This window comes from Miscanthus floridulus, chromosome 7, assembly GCF_019320115.1.
Source record: "Miscanthus floridulus cultivar M001 chromosome 7, ASM1932011v1, whole genome shotgun sequence".
NCBI lineage: Eukaryota > Viridiplantae > Streptophyta > Magnoliopsida > Poales > Poaceae > Miscanthus > Miscanthus floridulus.
The window spans coordinates 127588969-127606831 of NC_089586.1; the positions used below are offsets into that span (position 1 = coordinate 127588969).

A 17863-nucleotide genomic window follows, 5' to 3' on the forward strand; every position below is an offset into this window, starting at 1 on the left:
AGACTGAGTGCTCGTTGTTCTGAAAACTCAGAGCGCCAGAATGCCATAGGATTCGATGATCCCCCAGAATCGCGAGGTCGCTTGCAGCATGCTAGTTCGCAGCTGTCCCTCCTTATTGTACTTGACACCGAACGTGGTCAGATTAAGAACACGCCGGCGCCGAGGCCGGGGCCGGGGCGGCCAGACCTTATTTTCGCTGTCCAGATGCTCGTCGTCCTTGTGAAAGAGAAGCTCAACAAGGCAGAACTCGCTGTGGCCGCCCATGTAAACGAGCTCGGCACCCAGACGCAGCTGCTCCGAGTAATCCTCGCAGAACAGCGTGTCCTCGCCGATCTTCCAGGACGGCGGGGTAGCGAGCTCACCAGCTGCGACGGGCGCGACGACGTCGCAAGAGCAGAGGCGGCCGGCGTTGTCTCTCTCGCGGCAGAGGCCGACCCACGCTTCAAGCTCGGCGTCGAAGTAGGACTGGCCAGCGAACGGCAGCAGCCAGTCGCCGCAGCGTGTCCACTCGAGGCGCTCCGCGTCCAGGGAGAAGGTGCCGGAGCGGTGGCTCCGCCGGGACGCGGCGGACACGAAGAGGGTGCGGCCGTCCGGGTGCAGCGCGTAGCACTTGACCTGGCTGGCGTAGAACGGCGGCCGCGGCTCGACGGCGGTCCAGGACCACGGCGCCTTGCTGCCATACGGCGGCTGGTCGCCGAGGTAGAAGGCGTCGACGTCCGTGAAAGCGAAGAGCTTGCCGGCGGCGGAGGCAAACAAGGGCAGCATGTAGTCGTCCCTGCTGCAGCCGTGGTAGGGCCACGAGCATACCGACAGCGCCAGCGTGCGCGTGTCGAAGGCCGGGATGCCGGGGCTGGCTTCGCCCGGCTGCATGGCGAAGATCTTGGTGCCGTGTGAGACGACCGAGTCGCAGTCGCGCTCGTGCTCGGCTTCTATGCGGGCGACCGGCGGCTCCGTGAAGCGCGTCGGCGGCAGGCCAGTGTCGGCGTCGGAGTCGAAGTCGTCGACGTCCAGCCTGCGGACGCTGTAGCCCCTCTCCCAGTCGTCCAGCAGCAGGTAGAGATGCTTTTTCCGCTCAGGCGCCGGCCGCTTGGCGGTGCTGCGGCAGCCGCGCTCCTCCGAGCGTTGGCGCTTCGCCATAGGCTGTCTTCCTATCTTCCGTGACTCGTATTTCTCTCCCCTTCACTTCAGTATGGAGGTGTGTCCCATGTGTCACGAGCAAGGCTGATTTACGAAAGAAGAATTATATTAAATAAAAGCTAGGTACATCAACATATTATAAGCACTTAGAAACTTATTTTCATCTAAATTATACCTACGCTATGAATGGCTCTAGATCTCAAACCCAAATATGTATGACACTTCGTATAGATGACCGTACAGACAAACACTCGGCAAATGGCCTAAGAACAAATGCCCAACGAACGATGGCCAGTATTCCTGCAAGCAGAGTTAAGAAACTTTTTCTTTCCTGTGTCTTCCTTCTTCTTTCTGCCACTGAAGAATTTGAAAGCCTGATCTGAAATTTATTCTCCCTAGTCCTTCATCGTGGTCAGATATAACCACAACAAAATGGAGAAGAGACCGGAGAAAATTATTTTATGACGGCGACATCATCTCCGCCTTGATGTCACCGTCCGAAAAGAAAAGTCTCTATGTCGTCGTGCCGATGAAGTTGTTGACGCCATAGCTGTCGCCCTCATCTTTAAAAGTGTCGTCACGGAGAAAACGATTCCACCTTATCTCCGCGCCGTTACTAGAGATGAGGAGGAGGAGATAAATCTCCGATACCAACAAACTTGACATAAAGATACCTTAACCCTAAAGACTCGATCTACTAAAAAAACTTATTAAAAATGATGAATCTCCGCTACCTCCTGCCTCCGACAAGAGCCTCGCCGGAGAAGGGAGGGGGACAGGGGCGGCGGCGGCGCTAGGCGAGTCCCGAGGCCGAGGGGCAAGTCGCGGGCCTCGTACACGATATACATAGGTGTTTTGACAGGAACAAGGTATCTATGGATCGTATTAAGGGGGCGAATCTTCTCTATAAACGAATCCTGCACCAAAACCAGGCTTGTGGATAGGGTTACGTCACCCGTTGACCCGTTAACCGTTAGATCGAGCCAACTTGCGATGTGAACCGTCAGATCTTGGATCGGTTCGGATCCCTGCCCGTTTCGTCGTGGACCCGAAACCTCCAGAACGTTCCGGCGAATCGGCCGCGCCCGGGGGCGGCCACGCACGCGCCGTGGAACAGGCCGCATCCCGCGTCGGGGAACCGGCCGCGCCAGTGGCCAAGGGCGCCGCGCCCTGCCATGGTCGAGGGCCCAAGGTCACCGCCCCGCCGTGCTGGGGGACAGGTCCACCCCGCCATGTCCGGGGGCGGGTCTGCGCCGCCATGGCCGGCGCTCCTCGCCCAGTACGAGGTGGCCGGGGCCACTGCGCCTCCCACCCCGGCGCCGGGGTCGACGCGCCCACACCAACGACCGCGCCGGAGTCACCGAGGCCCTCTTCCGTGACGGGACGGCCGGGGCTACCGCGCCCATACCCCCGCCCGCGCCGGGACCGCCCCACCCACGCTGGGCCGCCGCCGTGAGAGAGAGAGACCGAGAGAGCGAGACAGAGAGCTGGCGTCGGAGAGGTATCTCTCCGTGCCCGCGAGGATGAACGGCAGCAAGAGACGAAACGGGCAAGCTGCGGGTAGCGTTCGCGCCAGTTGCGCCAGGCAAGCGAGTAACGTGGCCGCGTGGATGAGCAGCTACATCGAGCAAACGAGCCCAGGCTTACTATGGGCACGGGACAGCAGCTTCGTGCGGACGAGCGGCGGCTTTGCGCCTTTGCGTGGTCTCGTGGACGTGTGGCCGCTATTAATCATATTGAACAAAAGCTTGACACAGGTACGTAGTTAGGGCAAAGGCCCAACTTGCACCAGCGGGCCAGCCCAAGGTTTGTGTCTTCTCTTTCGTCAATAAAATATTCATCTCTGATGCCACTTCCCGTTTTACCAAAAAATAAAATAAAATAAACAAATACTTAATAAATCCAGAATAGTACACTCGAGTAGACAGTTCCGAAATATATCTTTCCAAATGTAAAACCGGAATGGAATTAACAAGTTTAATCCATCCACTACCAAGTGTGCTCTTGCTCTGAAACTAAATCTGGATTGATTTTTATCTAATTGCAATGAGAGTACTAACATTCATATGATTTATTTTGTGTTTGATAAAGTTATTTAGGTGAGGCAGTAAATTATTTATCATTATTGTGTATACCATTTTAAACTACCAGACACGGGTTCATATTTTCTCAAATATCCATTTTTCTACCTTTACCAACCTAAGGCTCCACTTAAGGACAACGACGTTCGACACACGTTCGACACACGGCTCGGCGAGCAATCCGCTAAGAGCATCTTATATCTTTCCTAATGTACACGAATATAGATTATCGTAAAAAAATACTCACAAACAACCTATTCAATTGGATATCAAATATAAAGATCCTCTATTTCGGATTTCACAATAGCCAAAGATAAATAATGAGAATAGCTTTTTAGACTGCGCACAATATACAAATATATAGAAAGCGATTTTCACTTGAATAACTTCAAATAATGATTTATAGAATAGATTTTAGAAAAACTCTTAGAGATGCTTTAACGACATGGTGAATTTGGCGGAATTTATGCAGCACCAACACAAGAATCAGGCCTTTTGTGCAAGTTACGGTAGACATGTGAACTAAACTCAGGCCACATATAGCGAAATGGTACCTCAATGCCACTCCTAGCATTTTTACCTTCTCATGTTACATCATCAGAAACCATATCTGCTGACATGCCACAGCTTTAGATGCATACATCATAGAGAGACCTCCAAGTCACTATAGCTTGCACTAAATTCTACACTGGTCAAAATCTGGTGTAGCGCCACGCCCATATTTCTAGTTCGTATCCGAATCAAAGTCGAGACTTATATAAGCAAAATAAAAAATAAATTTTTATATTTACCTTTTTTAGGGGGGCTGTAATAATCCTGTAATCAGGGTTGCTTAAAACCCAGTCGATTCTGCGAGCACCACAGCATTCGGAGCATCGGTGGCTCATCGTTGCGTTGTTTAAAACCCACTCGATTCTGCGAGCACCACAGCATTCGGAGCATCGGTGGCTCATCGTTGCGTCGACATCTGTCTCTTTACATTTTGCGAAAAAGCCCTCGAAGTTTGTAGGAACTAACCCGCAGTCCAAAGTCGACCCAGTCCGCGGTTCGCTCCCGCACGCGCACGGTCAATCTGTGTGGCGCCGAAAACCCTAGCTGCCGCCATCTCTCCTCTCCGCCTCACCGCCGTCATCGCTTCCCTCCTCATCTCTCCGCCTCGCCGTGTTGGAGGAGCGTACCCGGATCTATGGGAGGTGGCGTTCGGCCATGGCGACGTCGTGGCGGGTCGCGGCCATGGTGGAGCGGCAGTGCTCGCATGCTCAGAGCCCAGAGGCAGGACGGGGTGGGGCGCCGCGGTTCTCGGCTTCTCGCGTGCTCAGAGCAGGAGGCGAGAGCACGAGGGTACGGCTCAGCAACAGCTCCACATCCTCTCCGAGATCTGTTCACTAAAGTTGAGCTTCCTCTTCTCTCTCTCAGATCTGACCTGGATGGCCTCACGGGGCCTCGGCGATGGAGGGCAGCGGCAGCCCGGAAGGCCAGCATCCTCCACCTCCAACTTAAGCACGCATGCTTTAGTAGCTCCAAGGCGTCTGCACCCCGTCCCGTCCCCCACGGCGTCCTGCAGCCCCGCGCCATCGACGCCCCGTCCCTCTCCATTCCCCATTCCGCGCCGCTTCTTCAGCATTTTGGAACTGCATGTGCCTCAGATGCTTTGCCCAGCAGCTGATAAACACAGTATGTTCTTTTTTATTCCTTACATGTTGATTTTTTTTTCTGTGATATAGATGATATGACTTCACTGAAATTACAATGTTTGACAAACAAAACATACAATCCTATATTCAAGTGTTTTTTACTTTCAAAACATGCAGGCTGCTAAGTGCTAATACATGTTCCCTTATGTATTGTTGTCATCCATACCTGGTCTAGAGCTGAAATTGGTTCCAGCCATGGATATTAGAATCGAAACCAGCATTGTGCAGCAATAGGATTGGTTGTGCAATTAATAACCTTGAAAATATTGATAAGCTATAAATATTGCAAGAAAAACATTGCCCTTAATTTTGGAAATTCTTCCGATACATTTCCACAACTGGCATATTTTGGAAATTACATTTGTGCTCTACTTCTGATTTGAATCAATTGCTGCACTTCCTGTTTTTAATTTTCAGGATGGTAGAGAAAAAAATGTAGTACATTTGTACTCGAGTTTCACCATAGTAACATGATCAGAAGAGTTTCTATAGTCATGCAAATTAGTTTTTTCAGAGTTAGTGCTTACCCCATTAATGTTGTTTTCGCATGTTTTAATGTATTCTTGCCCAATGTCATACCTAATTAGTTCAAAATAAATCAATTGCATTCTATCCTCATATGTCGTTATACTATTTTCTTTGATTCTGTGCACTCCACTCAGAGCTTGCAGGTTCATAAATTCATGTGTTGTGAAGTCCTGGAAGCATATGACTCAGTTACAATCAGAAACGACAGCCCAATCTTCTTTTTGTAAAGCTTTATTTTAGAATACAAGATTCTCAATACTGATGTGCGCCAAATATACGAGGGGATGGCATGCCGAATGTGCGTCCCCAATAACTCCAAATATGTTAATTAATCTGATTTGGCTGATGATATAGTACTATCTTCATATATAGCTTTCTTTTTGTTATTTCCTGCCTTCCATCGGTAACTTTATGCCACCTTCAACCAAAGTGTTTGCCTAATGCAAAGGTCTTCAAGATGTCTGATGGTGTCCGTGCTTTAATCTATATTCAGTTGTTAAGATAGTGCAAGATGTCTGATGAAGTTAACGACTTGTTCTTTCATTTCTGTGAAAAGAGTCCATCAACCAAGGTGCTTGCTCCAAAACACAAATTAATGTTTCTAATATCAGTTTTATAAAATGCTACAGATGTTTATATTATATGACACTATTATTTTTCAAATATATGTACTTTGAGCTGTAATTTTCCCTATTTCCTAGAACTGAACATTCTGACTTGTGTTTTTTTTCAGGATCCTTGCACATTGACAGTCAGCAGTACTGTCGAAGGAGAAGAATATGAGGTCGTTCAGGAGCTTGAGCATATTGTGTACACTTAGTAAAACCGTCATTTATGGTAAGACAATTTTTGCAGCTTGCCTTAGTAATTCAGTCTCCAGAGTACCACAAGAAGAGGTTAGCGACACCAACAATAAATTTCTAAAATCGTTTCATCTGCGTATTGCATGGTGAGCTTCTGTGTACGTAATATGACAACTTATTAATTCTAGGACTTGTGTGTCACCTACCAAAGAAACAATCGAGGAACTTTTCACATGTGGTGCTGCAGAGCCTATAGGTACCTCCTCACTCCACTTTACTTGCCTTGATCAAACTGTTCAATGATGAGTAATGATATAACATGCGTTGAAATCTTACTCCATTTTACAATCTATAAACATCATACCTCAAGGCTTCCACAAACTGGTTTAAGTAATGTATCTCTGATGACCTTTTTTCTATTTACAGGGTAGTTTGACTGCTAAAAATATTCAGCGTCATGGGGCCTTGTCATTTTAATGATCAGCTCTGTGTTTTTCGGAAACCTCATGGCTGCAGATTTCAAATGTGTAGCTTATCATTCTATTGTCTCCGACGTTTTCTAACCTGTTCTGATGACCTCTGCACTTCTAGATTAGCATTCTAGCTATTTTCACCTAGATGTTTTGTAGCTATATAATGAATGACTATCTAACGTGTGGCTCAATTAGAACTATAAGGGCTAGCTGCAGAGTGCAGTGATCATGCATGTAGTGAATGTCTATGTAATGGATGGCTAAACAGAATCATCACGTGTTGCGGTGGCCATATAAACCGTAATTGTGCTATTGGAATGGGAGAAGTGATTGGTTTCATAATTTTTGCTACGTATCTGTTAGTGTGATATGCCTAATTTTAGGTGCTGACAACGTGGTTATGATGACAATGACTATAAAAACCAATGTTTCTAGTTAGATCTTAGTATTATTACTATTTAAAATTATAAAACCATGAGGACAAAAGCTTTTGTTTTCAGATCATTATAGGGCGCCTGCCTGATGTTCTAGTGTAAAGAAAAGAAGCCCGTCCGCAGTCGAACTCGGATTAAAAAGATCGCAAGGGGACCGTGACCCCGTCCGCACGGATCACAGATGACATGAGGAGAGGAGGGCTCCGTGTCGGACCGGTCCAAAGGGAAAGCCGGTTCTCATCGTATCGAAAATGGCCTGTAATGAGCCCACTCCTATGAGCTTGTCGGCCTAGGTTGGGCTTCGATTACTCAATTGTTCAGGCTCAGCTACTGCCTGCTTGGAGGATCACAGGTTTTCCCGGCTTTGGGCTCAAGGCAGACCTGATTGCGCAACGTACGTTTTCTATATCTATCAATTGCTATCTCCAGTTTTTTATTTAACTAGTAAAAATGTATGTGCAACACACACGCGTCTATCAGAAAAATTCTTCATAATCGAGCAGTAGTGATATAACAATGAAACTCCCGAGTCAGTTCATATATTTTTTTTAGAGAGAGAACAAGTCAGTTCATATATATAAGTAAGCATAATTGTTGGGAACACGATCTATTGTAAGATTTGTATGACTTTATGATCTAAATTGATTGGGTTTACTTTTCTAAATTTTATCTCTCTCTCCCTTGTACCCTTTCTCCTCCCCCAGTCTCCCCCTTTTCTCATTCTTTATGCTACAACTGCACTCCCAGATAACACACGGGGATAGCGAGCGAGATGGAGTAGTCCAGCACATTCCCACATTCATAACAACATAGTAATATGGATGGTGATGGAACAAAAATGTTATCTGCTAGAAATTATTTATTCAGAGCATGTCAAAAGATACGTTGAATGCCAATACGATAGACATGCATAGTTTTTTTTAAGAGATACAAATGTCACAAACCCATTGAAATCAAATTCGCAAGGTAAAACATATTTGGAGAAATAGAAAAATTCGTCGGGCAGTTGAAATAGATTATCCATTTCGCATGGCAATGTACCTTTGTCACACAAAAAAAAAAAGTTATTAGATATCAACAGACCACTATAAACTGGCTTTTTGGATTTTATTGCTATGTGAATGTGATGCAACAATGCAAAACTATGGTTTATCAGCAAATGAATTTTGGATTGCTACATAGGGAAACTTCTAGCCAAAATACAGAACATAATTGGTACAACCTTCCCTCGTGCATGAGGATGTCTTCAATGTCATAATAATCAGGAATAATATATCATTGTTGCTTATACTCAAACCCACAATCAATTTCCATAATGATTCATTATGGCGTGTGAGCAATATTTCTATTCATGGTTGTGCCATAAAAAAAATATATTCCTACCCGCAAAAAAAAATTGTATTCCCTCCTGATGCTTACCCGCAGCTTTGCTGAATCCCAGAATCAGTTAACATCACTCTTTTATTCCCTCCTGATGCTTAACCGCAGCTTTGCTTAATCCAAGAATCAGTTGACATCTCTCTTATTGCGATTTGCTGAACGTGGTCTGATTTAAAAATTATTATATTTTTTTGAACTGCGTTATTATTATATTATATTTGGTAGAAAAGAAAAAACACACAATCTAGAAAGACCAGATCAGGTTTTCACAGGCCCAATTTCTTGCGGCAGGCCTGTCTGTCATTTTCTCACAAACAAAATTTGACGCCGAGTCCTTGCAAGAATAGAATGTAGGGACTGCTCTTGCTCTAGGGACCAAAATTTAAATCTTTAGAGTTGACACGGGCCGCGCGAACACATACCCCCCTTACCACAAATTATGACGTCCACTCTCTCACTTAGAAAGATGGTAAACCAGCGCACCCACTATGTGCAATGTAGGCCACTGATCTAGGCCACGGGCCTTCCTGATCGCAACGTCGCAACGTTGCCCCTGGGCCGCATTATGTAGCGCCTAGCCCTCTCGCTCTTCCGTGGTGCGCCGAGGTAGGACTGATCGGTCCTGACTCTTGACAGAGAAGCCGTAGCGTCGCTCTGTCGTTGGATCCCTCCCAGACGGTTGAGGGGCTTCACACGGCGCTGCCCTGGTCGGACCACTCGTGTCGCAGGATATGGACTGGGACGACGAGAAATGGCGCTACATGAGCCCAGCCTGGTTAGTGGCCTTTCTAGTCTAGTACCGATCTGAAGTTGGCTTTCTTCTCCAGGCCTATCTTTTGCACTCGGAATTTGCTACGACAGGATTGGGATTGAGACTTGTTCCATGGCATCTCAAATTTTCCTCTTCTCTCATTTTCTTCCCCTTCCCCTTTTATTCTTTTGCGAAAGAAACCAAATTCTCAACATGCAGCCTGTTCGAATCGTCATAAATGATCATGGATTATTTACTGCTGTCTGATTTGGTGTGAAAAAAAAATACTATTACAACTTATAATCCACGATCGTTTACGAGCCAGCGAATTGATGAACGTGCAAGCGAATTGATGAACGTGCAGTCGTGCACAGCTTGTACGCACGTTTAATGTACGGATGAAAAGACGGCAGGCACAGCAAAATCTCCGGACACGTGCAGGCCCAAAAAAAATGGCTGGCTTGATCAGCTGTTTTTAGCAGAGGTATCATCATGGCTGTCAGCTCAAGCAGGCAATCGAGAACCGAAATCCTGTATTTCCGTATTTCCCTACAGACGACGGTAGATCTTGTTGCCCGTTCTTGTTTGGTTATTTTCTAATCTGAAGGAATTGAAAGGAATTGGGTTAAAAATTTAACTTGCAGGGGATAAAATTCCTCTCAATCTTTTCCGATTGGTGATTAACCCTCTACAGAGCTTATCCAGTTAGCCGTCAATGCGAGAAACAAACCCTCAATCTATGTTCTGTTTGATAGGCGGTTAAATCTCCAAGCTTATTATGCTCAGTGAGGGATTGAGTGGATCCCTTCGACCCTTCCATGTCACTCAATCCCTTTGGGGTTTAATCCCTCTGTAGCTTCAATCACTGACCCTGAAAATCTGTTCTGTTATTCCCTTGTATGTATAATTGATATCTTTGTTCAGAACACGAGCAAAAGTAAAAACTCTCATGTGCTTAACGTGAAACTCAGATTAAAAATAAACTGGTATAGTACTCCTAATGCCAAATTAAAATACATAACTATCATAACAAAAAACCATTAATACCAGACTATGGGATCCGAGGATGCCAAACCGAAGTAGACGACTCAACCTAAATTTAATAACGAGGTTAGGAGTTGCAAGTTTGCCAAAGAAAAACAATCCTCAAGTCCTAAGCAATTTATAATTATAGAATGGCACGCAACAGCACATGTTTACTCTAGACCTGACAAGTCTAACTACGCCCCGTTTGTCACAAAAACTTTTCTTCTTTCGCATAGCCAAATAGCCAATCTCCATAGTGCTTTTTTTAGATGGTGGTAATATCTCAGAGCGTGCCACAGTCGTAGTCTGACATCTTGAGAAGAGTTCTCGCGAGGAAGCAAGATAAAACCTTGTCCCGCAGGAAGCTCACGACGGCATTGTTGCTCTGCTGCATGAAGCCGACCACGTAGGCAGTGGCAATGAGCTGGACGCTCCTCCACCGCCGGTGCCGCCCTCGCCGAGCACGGCCTTGCCGAGGCACCTGGCCAGGACGACGCTGTCCTCTAGCGCGGCGCAGGCGCCCTGGCCCAGGTCCGGCGTCATCGGGTGCAGCGCGTCGCCGGCCACGCAGACGCTGCCCTTGCTGATCGTAGAAAGGGATTGCACAACTGCATAACCTCTATTGATTAATGATAGTGTACATATATAGATACAACACGGTGACCTTTGGCCACAGCTATGCATGCGAGCGGCTAAGCGATCTATGCGGGAGCGTGGGCGACGCGGAGACCGGGCGTGCGGGCGTATGCGGCAGCGCGCGCTTTGTGGATCGTGGACGCGCACGGCGCATGAGGACGTTGGCACTCCTGAGGACTCGTGCGCTCTAGCCGTTGGAACCGTTGGTGGAATGAGTCCGCTGACACCCCCCCTCAGTCTGGACATCGCCGGTCGTGATGGAGAGGTTGTCTCTGAAGTCAAAGAAGAGTGCCGACGGAAGCCCCTTGGTGAACACGTCTGCGAGCTGCCGTGCACTGGGAACATGTGTAACACAGAGCTCGCCAATGGCTACCTTCTCTCGGACGAAGTGTATGTCAAGCTCGATGTGTTTAGTTCGCCGATGGTGCACCGGATTATGAGCCATGTAAACCGAAGAGATGTTGTCGCAGAACGCGACCGTCGCCGAGGGAATCTTGTAGAGCAGTTCGGCGAGCAGTTGGCGAAGCCAGGAACACTCGGAGACGGCGTTGGCGATGGCGCGGTACTCCGCCTCGGCACTCGACCTCGAAACCGTGGTTTGCCTCTTGGACGACCACGAGATGAGGGATGAGCCAAGGAAGACGCAAAACCCCGAAGTGGACCGTCGTGTGTCCGGGCAACCGGCCCAATCGGCGTCGGAGTAGGCAGTGATCGTCGGTGTCGTGATGGCGCGCAGCTGGACGCCGAGGTTGATGGTCCCTTTGACATACCGTAGTGTGCGCTTCAGCATGGTTAGGTGCACGTCGCGCGGAGCGTGCATATGGAGGCAAACCTGCTGCACGGCGTACGCAATGTCAGGGCGTGTGATCGTCAAGTACTGCAAGGCGCCTGCAATGCTTCGGTAGGAGGTGACGTCGTCGATGGGGGAGCCGTCGGTCGCAGAAGCCTTCGATTTTGTGTCTGCCGGTGTCGCAACGGGCTTGCAATTGGCCATGCCAGCACGTTCGAGAAGCTCCTCGGCGTACTGAGCCTGGCAAAGGAAGAAGCCATGGCGTGTCCGGCGTACACCTATGCCGAGGAAGTGGTGGACGGGTCCCATGTCCTTTACGGCGAAGGCATCATGTAGTCGCGCGATGAGGTGTCGTAGGAGGCCAGTCGATGAAGCCGTCAGGATCATGTCGTCGACGTAGAGGAGCAGGTAAGCCGTGGCGCCGTTCCGGTTGTACACGAAGAGGGACGTGTCGGCCCTGGACTGAATGAAGCCCAGGGAGGTGACATGCTCGACGAAGCGGTGAAACCATGCCCGTGGTGCTTGTCGTAGGCCGTAGAGTGAACGAGACAGGAGGCACACGGCGTCGGGATGTGCAGGGTCGACGAACCCCGTTGGTTGCTGGCTGTAGACGCGCTCCTGAAGATTGCCGTGGAGGAAGGCGTTGGAGACGTCGAGCTGGTGTGCCGGCCAGTTGTTGGTGGCGACGAGGGTGAGCACGGTGCGTATGGTGGCCGGCTTGATCACCAGGCGAAAATGTTTCACCGAAATCGACGCTAGGCCGTTGGTTGAACCCGCGGACGACCCATCGAGCCTTGTAGCGTTCGAGGGTGCCGTCGGGGTTCATTTTATGTTTGAACACCCATTTGCCAGTAATGATGCGAGCTCCTGGAGGTCGAGGCATGAGAGTCCATGTTTTGTTTGCCTGCAAAGCATCGAACTCGGATTTCATGGCAGCATACCAGTTCGGATCTTTGACGGCGGAGCGGACACTGCGGGGTATCGGCGAGATGGTGGCCGTGGTCGCCAGGGCGTACTTCGGGTTGGGTTTGTAGATACCCGCGCGTGCGCGAGTCACCATTGGATGACCCTGAGCCCGAGGAGGAGACGAAGCTGTGGGGTGCGTGCTCGAGGACGACGTCGAATGGGTCGTCGATGTGGGCGATGTCGCGGTGGACGAGGACAACGATGAGGACGCTGGGTCTGGCGGCGTCGGTGGAGTGTTGCTGATGATGGCCGTAGGTGCACGTCCCGGCCGCGCGGAGCGAGCGCGTGTCGGGTGAGGCGGGAGCGCGTCGTGGAGGCGCGCGGTGAACGCCGGTGGCGGGCGCGGCGTGTCGTCCTCGTCGACCGCGTCGTGTGCGCATGGAGGCGGTTGTCGTGCGACGCCGATGTGGTGAACGTGGTCGCGGAAGGGGAAGACGTCCTCGTCGAAGACGACGTGTCGCGACGTGATGACGCGCCCGGTGGTGATGTCGTAGCATCGGTAACCGCGGTGATCCGCAGGGTAGCCGATGAAGACGCAGGGTGTTGAGCGCGCGGCGAGCTTGTGAGCAGAGGTGGCGATCATGTTGGGGAAGCACCGGCACCCGAACACACGAAGCTCGTCGTAGGAGGGCTGCACACCGAAGAGCATGGCGTGCGGCGTCGTGGAGCCAGTGGCGCGACATGGTCGGCGGTTGAGCAGGTACGTGGCCATGGCGAGCGCCTCAGCCCAGAACGCAAGAGGAGCTGCACTGTGAATTAGTAAAGTACGCAGACAATCGTTAATGGTGTGAAGGATTCTCTCAGCCTTCCCGTTTTGCTGCGATGTGTAAGGACACGAGAGGCGAAGCAGGGTACCGAGAGAGGAAAGGAGAAGACGCATGGCAGTGGAGTCATACTCACGTCCATTGTCAGTCTGAAATGCGAGTATAGGAAGATGGAATTGTGTATGCACATATGAAATGAATGAGCGAATGGTGTGGAAAACATCAGATTTGTTACGCAGGGGAATGGTCCATAAGTAATGCGTGTAATCATCCAGGAAAACAACATAATACTTATAACCGGAGTGACTAAGAACCGGGGACGTCCATACGTCTGAATGAACAAGTTGAAAAGGGAAAAATGTCTGTGATGTAGAATCAGTAAACGGTAAACGAGTGTGCTTGCCCAAACGGCAAGAAGAACAAGAGTGAGCATCAGCTTTATTACATTGAAAAGGAAAAGATTGAAAAATTTGGGAGATGGCTGGGTAACCGGGATGTCCCAGCCGCTGATGCCACAGCGTCGTCTCCGAGGATGCAGTGAGAGCTTGGTGGTGGGGAAGCCGGAGTGGATAGAGATCGCCGCTGCTCTCACATCGGAGCATCTCCGCCCTGGAAGGAAGATCCTTGATGGAAAAACCAGATGGGTCAAACTCAATTGAAACATTATTATCACGCGTAAGACGGCGAACTGAAATCAAGTTTTTGATGAGGGATGGGGAGACAAGAACATCATTTAAACGTAGAGGGGAAGTGGCGGTAGGAATGATGGTGTGTGCTTGTGTAACAAGGCAACCGGGCACCATTGCCTACTGTGATGGAGGATGAAGAAGGTCGAAGAACGGAAGGAGGAAAATTACCAGGGGAGGAAGACATGTGCGACGTCGCACCGGTGTCGAAGTACCAGTCGGAACGTGCTCAGTCGGCTGATTGCGGGGCGCCGGCGGATTGCAGTGCCGCATAGAGGGCGCTGTTGTCGAAGACGCCGCCAGGAGCCGGGTGGTGGTAGGCCGCCATCGCCTGTTGCGGCTGGAACGGTGGACGCGGTCCCAGAACACCGGCGCCGAGGGCACAGAAAGGCATGGGCCAGGCCTGCACCATGCCCTGCCAGGGATTGTAGCCCGCGGCCCATGGCGCGGGCTGGTTGTTCGAGGGGTTGGAGTTGTTGTTGCGTGGCCCGCCGCCATTGCCGCGACCCCGTCCACGGCGCCGATCGGATCGGTATGTGGATCGGGAGTTGCCGCCGCCGCTATTGGAACGAGGCGCGCTGGAGGACGAAGAGCCGTCCTTGGTGCCCGTGGACGTCGAGTTGGAGGAGCCCCCGGACTGATCACCGTGCGTCGCCGCGAGCGCGTGGCCGGCCTCAGCGTTGGCATCATGCTGAGCGCTGAGCTCCTCGAGGATGAGGAAGGAGCGGGCGCTTTGGAAAGTGTGCGGCGGATTCTTGATAGTGATCACCGGCTTGACGTAGCGGTACCGGGGATTGAGGCCGCGGAGGAGGTTGAGAACTTGACTCGGCTCGGAGACGGGATGGCCGATGTCGCGTAGCTGATCCGCGAGCCGCTTCAGCCGGGTGCAGTAGTCGTTCATCGACATGTCGCCTTGCTGCAAGGTGCGCAACTCGCTCTCCAGGTACACGGCGCGCTGCAGCTCGTTGTCCTGGAACAGACCTTCGACGGCGTGCCACAGGGTGAAGGCGTCATGGCCGTCGCGGCAGACGATGTCAAAGACACCCTTTGAGACGGTGGCGAGGATCCAGTTGACGACGCAAGAATCAACCCTGCGCCACTCGCCATCGCGGTCGTCGGACGGGGTGGTGGAGCGGACGTGGCTCTCGAGCCCAAATTTCCCGAGGGTGGATTCGAAGAACAGGCGCCATTGGCCATAGTTCCCTTCGTCCATGTCGAGGATGACAGGGACGTGGTGGCGAATGGAGATGCCTTAGATCACGGAGGCAGAAGCAGGGACGACGGAGAAGTCATCGTCGGAGGAGGAATCAGAGGGGTGGGAGGAGCCAGCCATTGGAGCGGAAGGTGTGGTTGCCGGAGAGAAGTTAGGATCGTAGAGCGTCTGATACCATGTAGAAAGGGATTGCACAACTGGATAACCTCTATTGATCAATGATAGCGTACATATACAGATACAACACGGTGGCCTTTGGCCACAGCTATGCATGCGAACGGCTAAGCGATCTATGCGGGAGCGTGGGCGACGTAGAGACCGGACGTGCGGGCGTATGCGGTAGCGCGCGCTCTGCGGATCGTGGACGCGCACGGTGCGTGAGGACGTTGGCACTCCTGAGGACTCGTGCGCTCTAGCCGTTGAACCGTTGGTGGAATGAGTTCGCTGACACTGATGCTCGCGGCTACAGGCGACAGCGGCGGCCGGAACCGCAGCGGCACCGCGAAGACGTCGTCGCTCGCCTCGATCACCGCTAGCGCCTTTAAGGCCGCCAGATTTGCCAGCACGAACCGCTTCAGCTTGGTGCCACTCTCGATGATGGCCTTATCTGCAGTTTACCGAATTCGGGGAGAATTTCACTCGAAATGGCATTGTTTTTAACTGCAAAAAAGGGAAGGCATTGGCATGATGATTACTACTAACCGTTTTCAGTAGGAGTCCAGCTGAAGAACCAGTAGATCTCAGTGTCGTTGCAGGGTCGCATGTCGGAGCGGAGGCCGTGGCCGTTGAACTGCAGGAACTCGGGCTCGAAGCCGTGGCCGTCCGGGAAGCGCGCGAGGCCTCTCGCCGCCATGCGCCCCGAGTAGGTCGGCTCCTCGAGGCCCAGCCATTTGGCCACCACCGAGTTGATCCCGTCGCATCCGATCAACACCTGCAGCAGATGTAGAGAGCATACACCTCCTGAACAACAGCTCTCCGTCTCCGATAGAGCATAGCAGCGTACCTAGTGTACAGCAGACAACATGTTTTTCAGGTTGCCCACCTTTGCTCTCAGCTCCGAGCCATCGGCCAGTTGCAGGACCGACTCAGTCGGACCCCTCGACCGTGTCATGATCGGAGACACATAACCAACCACTAGGCGGGTCTCTGTTACATAGCGCTATAAGAGAGAGGTGGGGGCCAGGGTGCTAGACACGAGGTTTGACGCCGTCACTGGACCCTACCGAAGAACCCTAGAAGCCCCTCCGATCGCGAGCGCACTGCAAGTGACAGGAAGCACCATCGGCAGCGCCCTGTCCTCCGAACTCCACCGCGCCTACGCTGCCACGACACCGGCGTCCACGTCGCTGCAGCGCCATGGACGCAACTGCGCTAGGGCGAGGTACAAGAACAAGTTTCTCCATCTAAGTCAAGTTTATCCACCGATCTACGTTTTAGAGGTACTATGATCTATCAATGGTAACAGAGCCGGGTTTTCTAGTGTGTAGATCTAGATCGGAGTAGTAACAGTTTAGAAGAAGATGAGAAAAATCCAATTCGGATCGAAGCCGAGGGATCCGAACCCCAACCCTAGAAGGGGAAGAACATCAGAAGAAAGAGGGTTCGATTCGGCCCGATTTGGATCGACCCAAATTCGAACCCTAACCCGCGTAGATCGATTCGAGGAAGAAAAACAGAAGCAGAGGGTTTGCGCCGAATACTAACCCTAACCCAACTCGATCCAAACCCTAACCCTAGAAAATCGAGAACGGAAAGGGGAGCATCTACCAGGGCTTCTCCACCGCCGTCGCACCGCCGCTGTGCGGGAAGAAAGCCCCGACGCCGCGCAGGTAGCCGAGCCGCCGCTCACCGCCGAGACGCCGACGTGTAGGCTCGGAATCCAGGGCGCAGCCACAAGGCCGCTCGACGGCGATGCGCTCAGCCTTGGGCGAGCGCGCTCCGGCGAGGGGCCCCGCAGCGGTGCCGCCACCTTCTTTTTTCCCGGCTGCCACGGGCTGCAGTCGCGTCATGGTCTCACTTTGCGGGCTAGGTTTAACCAAAGCTGGTTCTCTTGTCTGGATTTGCAGGCTAGGTTTAACCAAATCAGGCTTGCTCACGGGGAAGAACATAAGACGGCGTCTCAGACCCATTGGGGCCACTTTGAGTTCACTGTTATGGCCTTCGGCCTCACAGGTGCCCCCAACACGTTCCAAGGTGCCATGAATTCCATCCTCAAGCCTCTCCTCCACAAGTGTGTGATTGTGTTCTTTGATGATATCCTTGTTTACAGTGCCACCTGGGAAGATCATCTTCATCACTTGCGTCAGGTTTTTGATCTGTTGGCCAAGGACAAATGGTTAGTGAAGCTCTCTAAATGTCGCTTCGAGCAGCAAAGTATTTCCTACTTAGGCCATATTGTCAGCAATTCTAGAGTGGCAACTGACCCAGCTAAAATCGATTCCATCAAGTTGTGGCCTCAGCCTTCTGATGTTAAAAAGTTGAGGAGATTCCTCGGGCTAGCT

General features: G+C 51.1%; 2 protein-coding genes and 2 pseudogenes across 2 annotated transcripts; 1 reads left to right on the forward strand and 3 right to left on the reverse strand.

Moving 5' to 3' along the window:
* Window positions 1-27: 27 nt before the first annotated feature.
* LOC136466243 (uncharacterized) lies at window positions 28-1433 on the reverse strand. Its single transcript, XM_066464652.1, has 2 exons — window positions 1313-1433; window positions 28-1221 (listed from the first exon to the last, which is right to left on the reverse strand). The coding sequence occupies exon 2, from the start codon at window positions 1135-1137 to the stop codon at window positions 28-30; it is 1110 nt and encodes a 369-aa protein (XP_066320749.1). The 5' UTR covers window positions 1138-1221; window positions 1313-1433.
* Window positions 1434-2785: 1352 nt separating this feature from the next.
* LOC136466245 (uncharacterized) lies at window positions 2786-7073 on the forward strand. The gene is made up of 5 exons (XM_066464653.1): window positions 2786-2894; window positions 4242-4559; window positions 4635-4892; window positions 6174-6499; window positions 6670-7073. Exons 1-4 carry the CDS (start codon window positions 2786-2788, stop codon window positions 6221-6223), a joined length of 735 nt encoding a protein of 244 aa, XP_066320750.1. The 3' UTR covers window positions 6224-6499; window positions 6670-7073.
* A 3206-nt stretch (window positions 7074-10279) lies between these two features.
* On the reverse strand, window positions 10280-16473 carry LOC136466246 (monooxygenase 2-like; annotated as a pseudogene).
* LOC136464703 (uncharacterized) lies at window positions 14052-15362 on the reverse strand (annotated as a pseudogene).
* Window positions 16474-17863: the final 1390 nt, after the last annotated feature.

What these genes read in the sequence shown, in the direction of transcription:
- LOC136466245 (XM_066464653.1), top strand. Translation starts at nt 2,786, where the DNA reads ATGGGCACGGGACAGCAGCTTCGTGCGGACGAGCGGCGGCTTTGCGCC. An exon ending in TGAACAAAAGCTTGACACAG is followed by an intron (nt 2,895 to 4,241) that starts GTACGTAGTTAG and finishes ACTAACCCGCAG; the next exon opens with TCCAAAGTCGACCCAGTCCG. An exon ending in CCCAGCAGCTGATAAACACA is followed by an intron (nt 4,893 to 6,173) that starts GTATGTTCTTTT and finishes GTTTTTTTTCAG; the next exon opens with GATCCTTGCACATTGACAGT.
- LOC136466243 (XM_066464652.1), bottom strand. Translation starts at nt 1,137, where the DNA reads ATGGCGAAGCGCCAACGCTCGGAGGAGCGCGGCTGCCGCAGCACCGCC.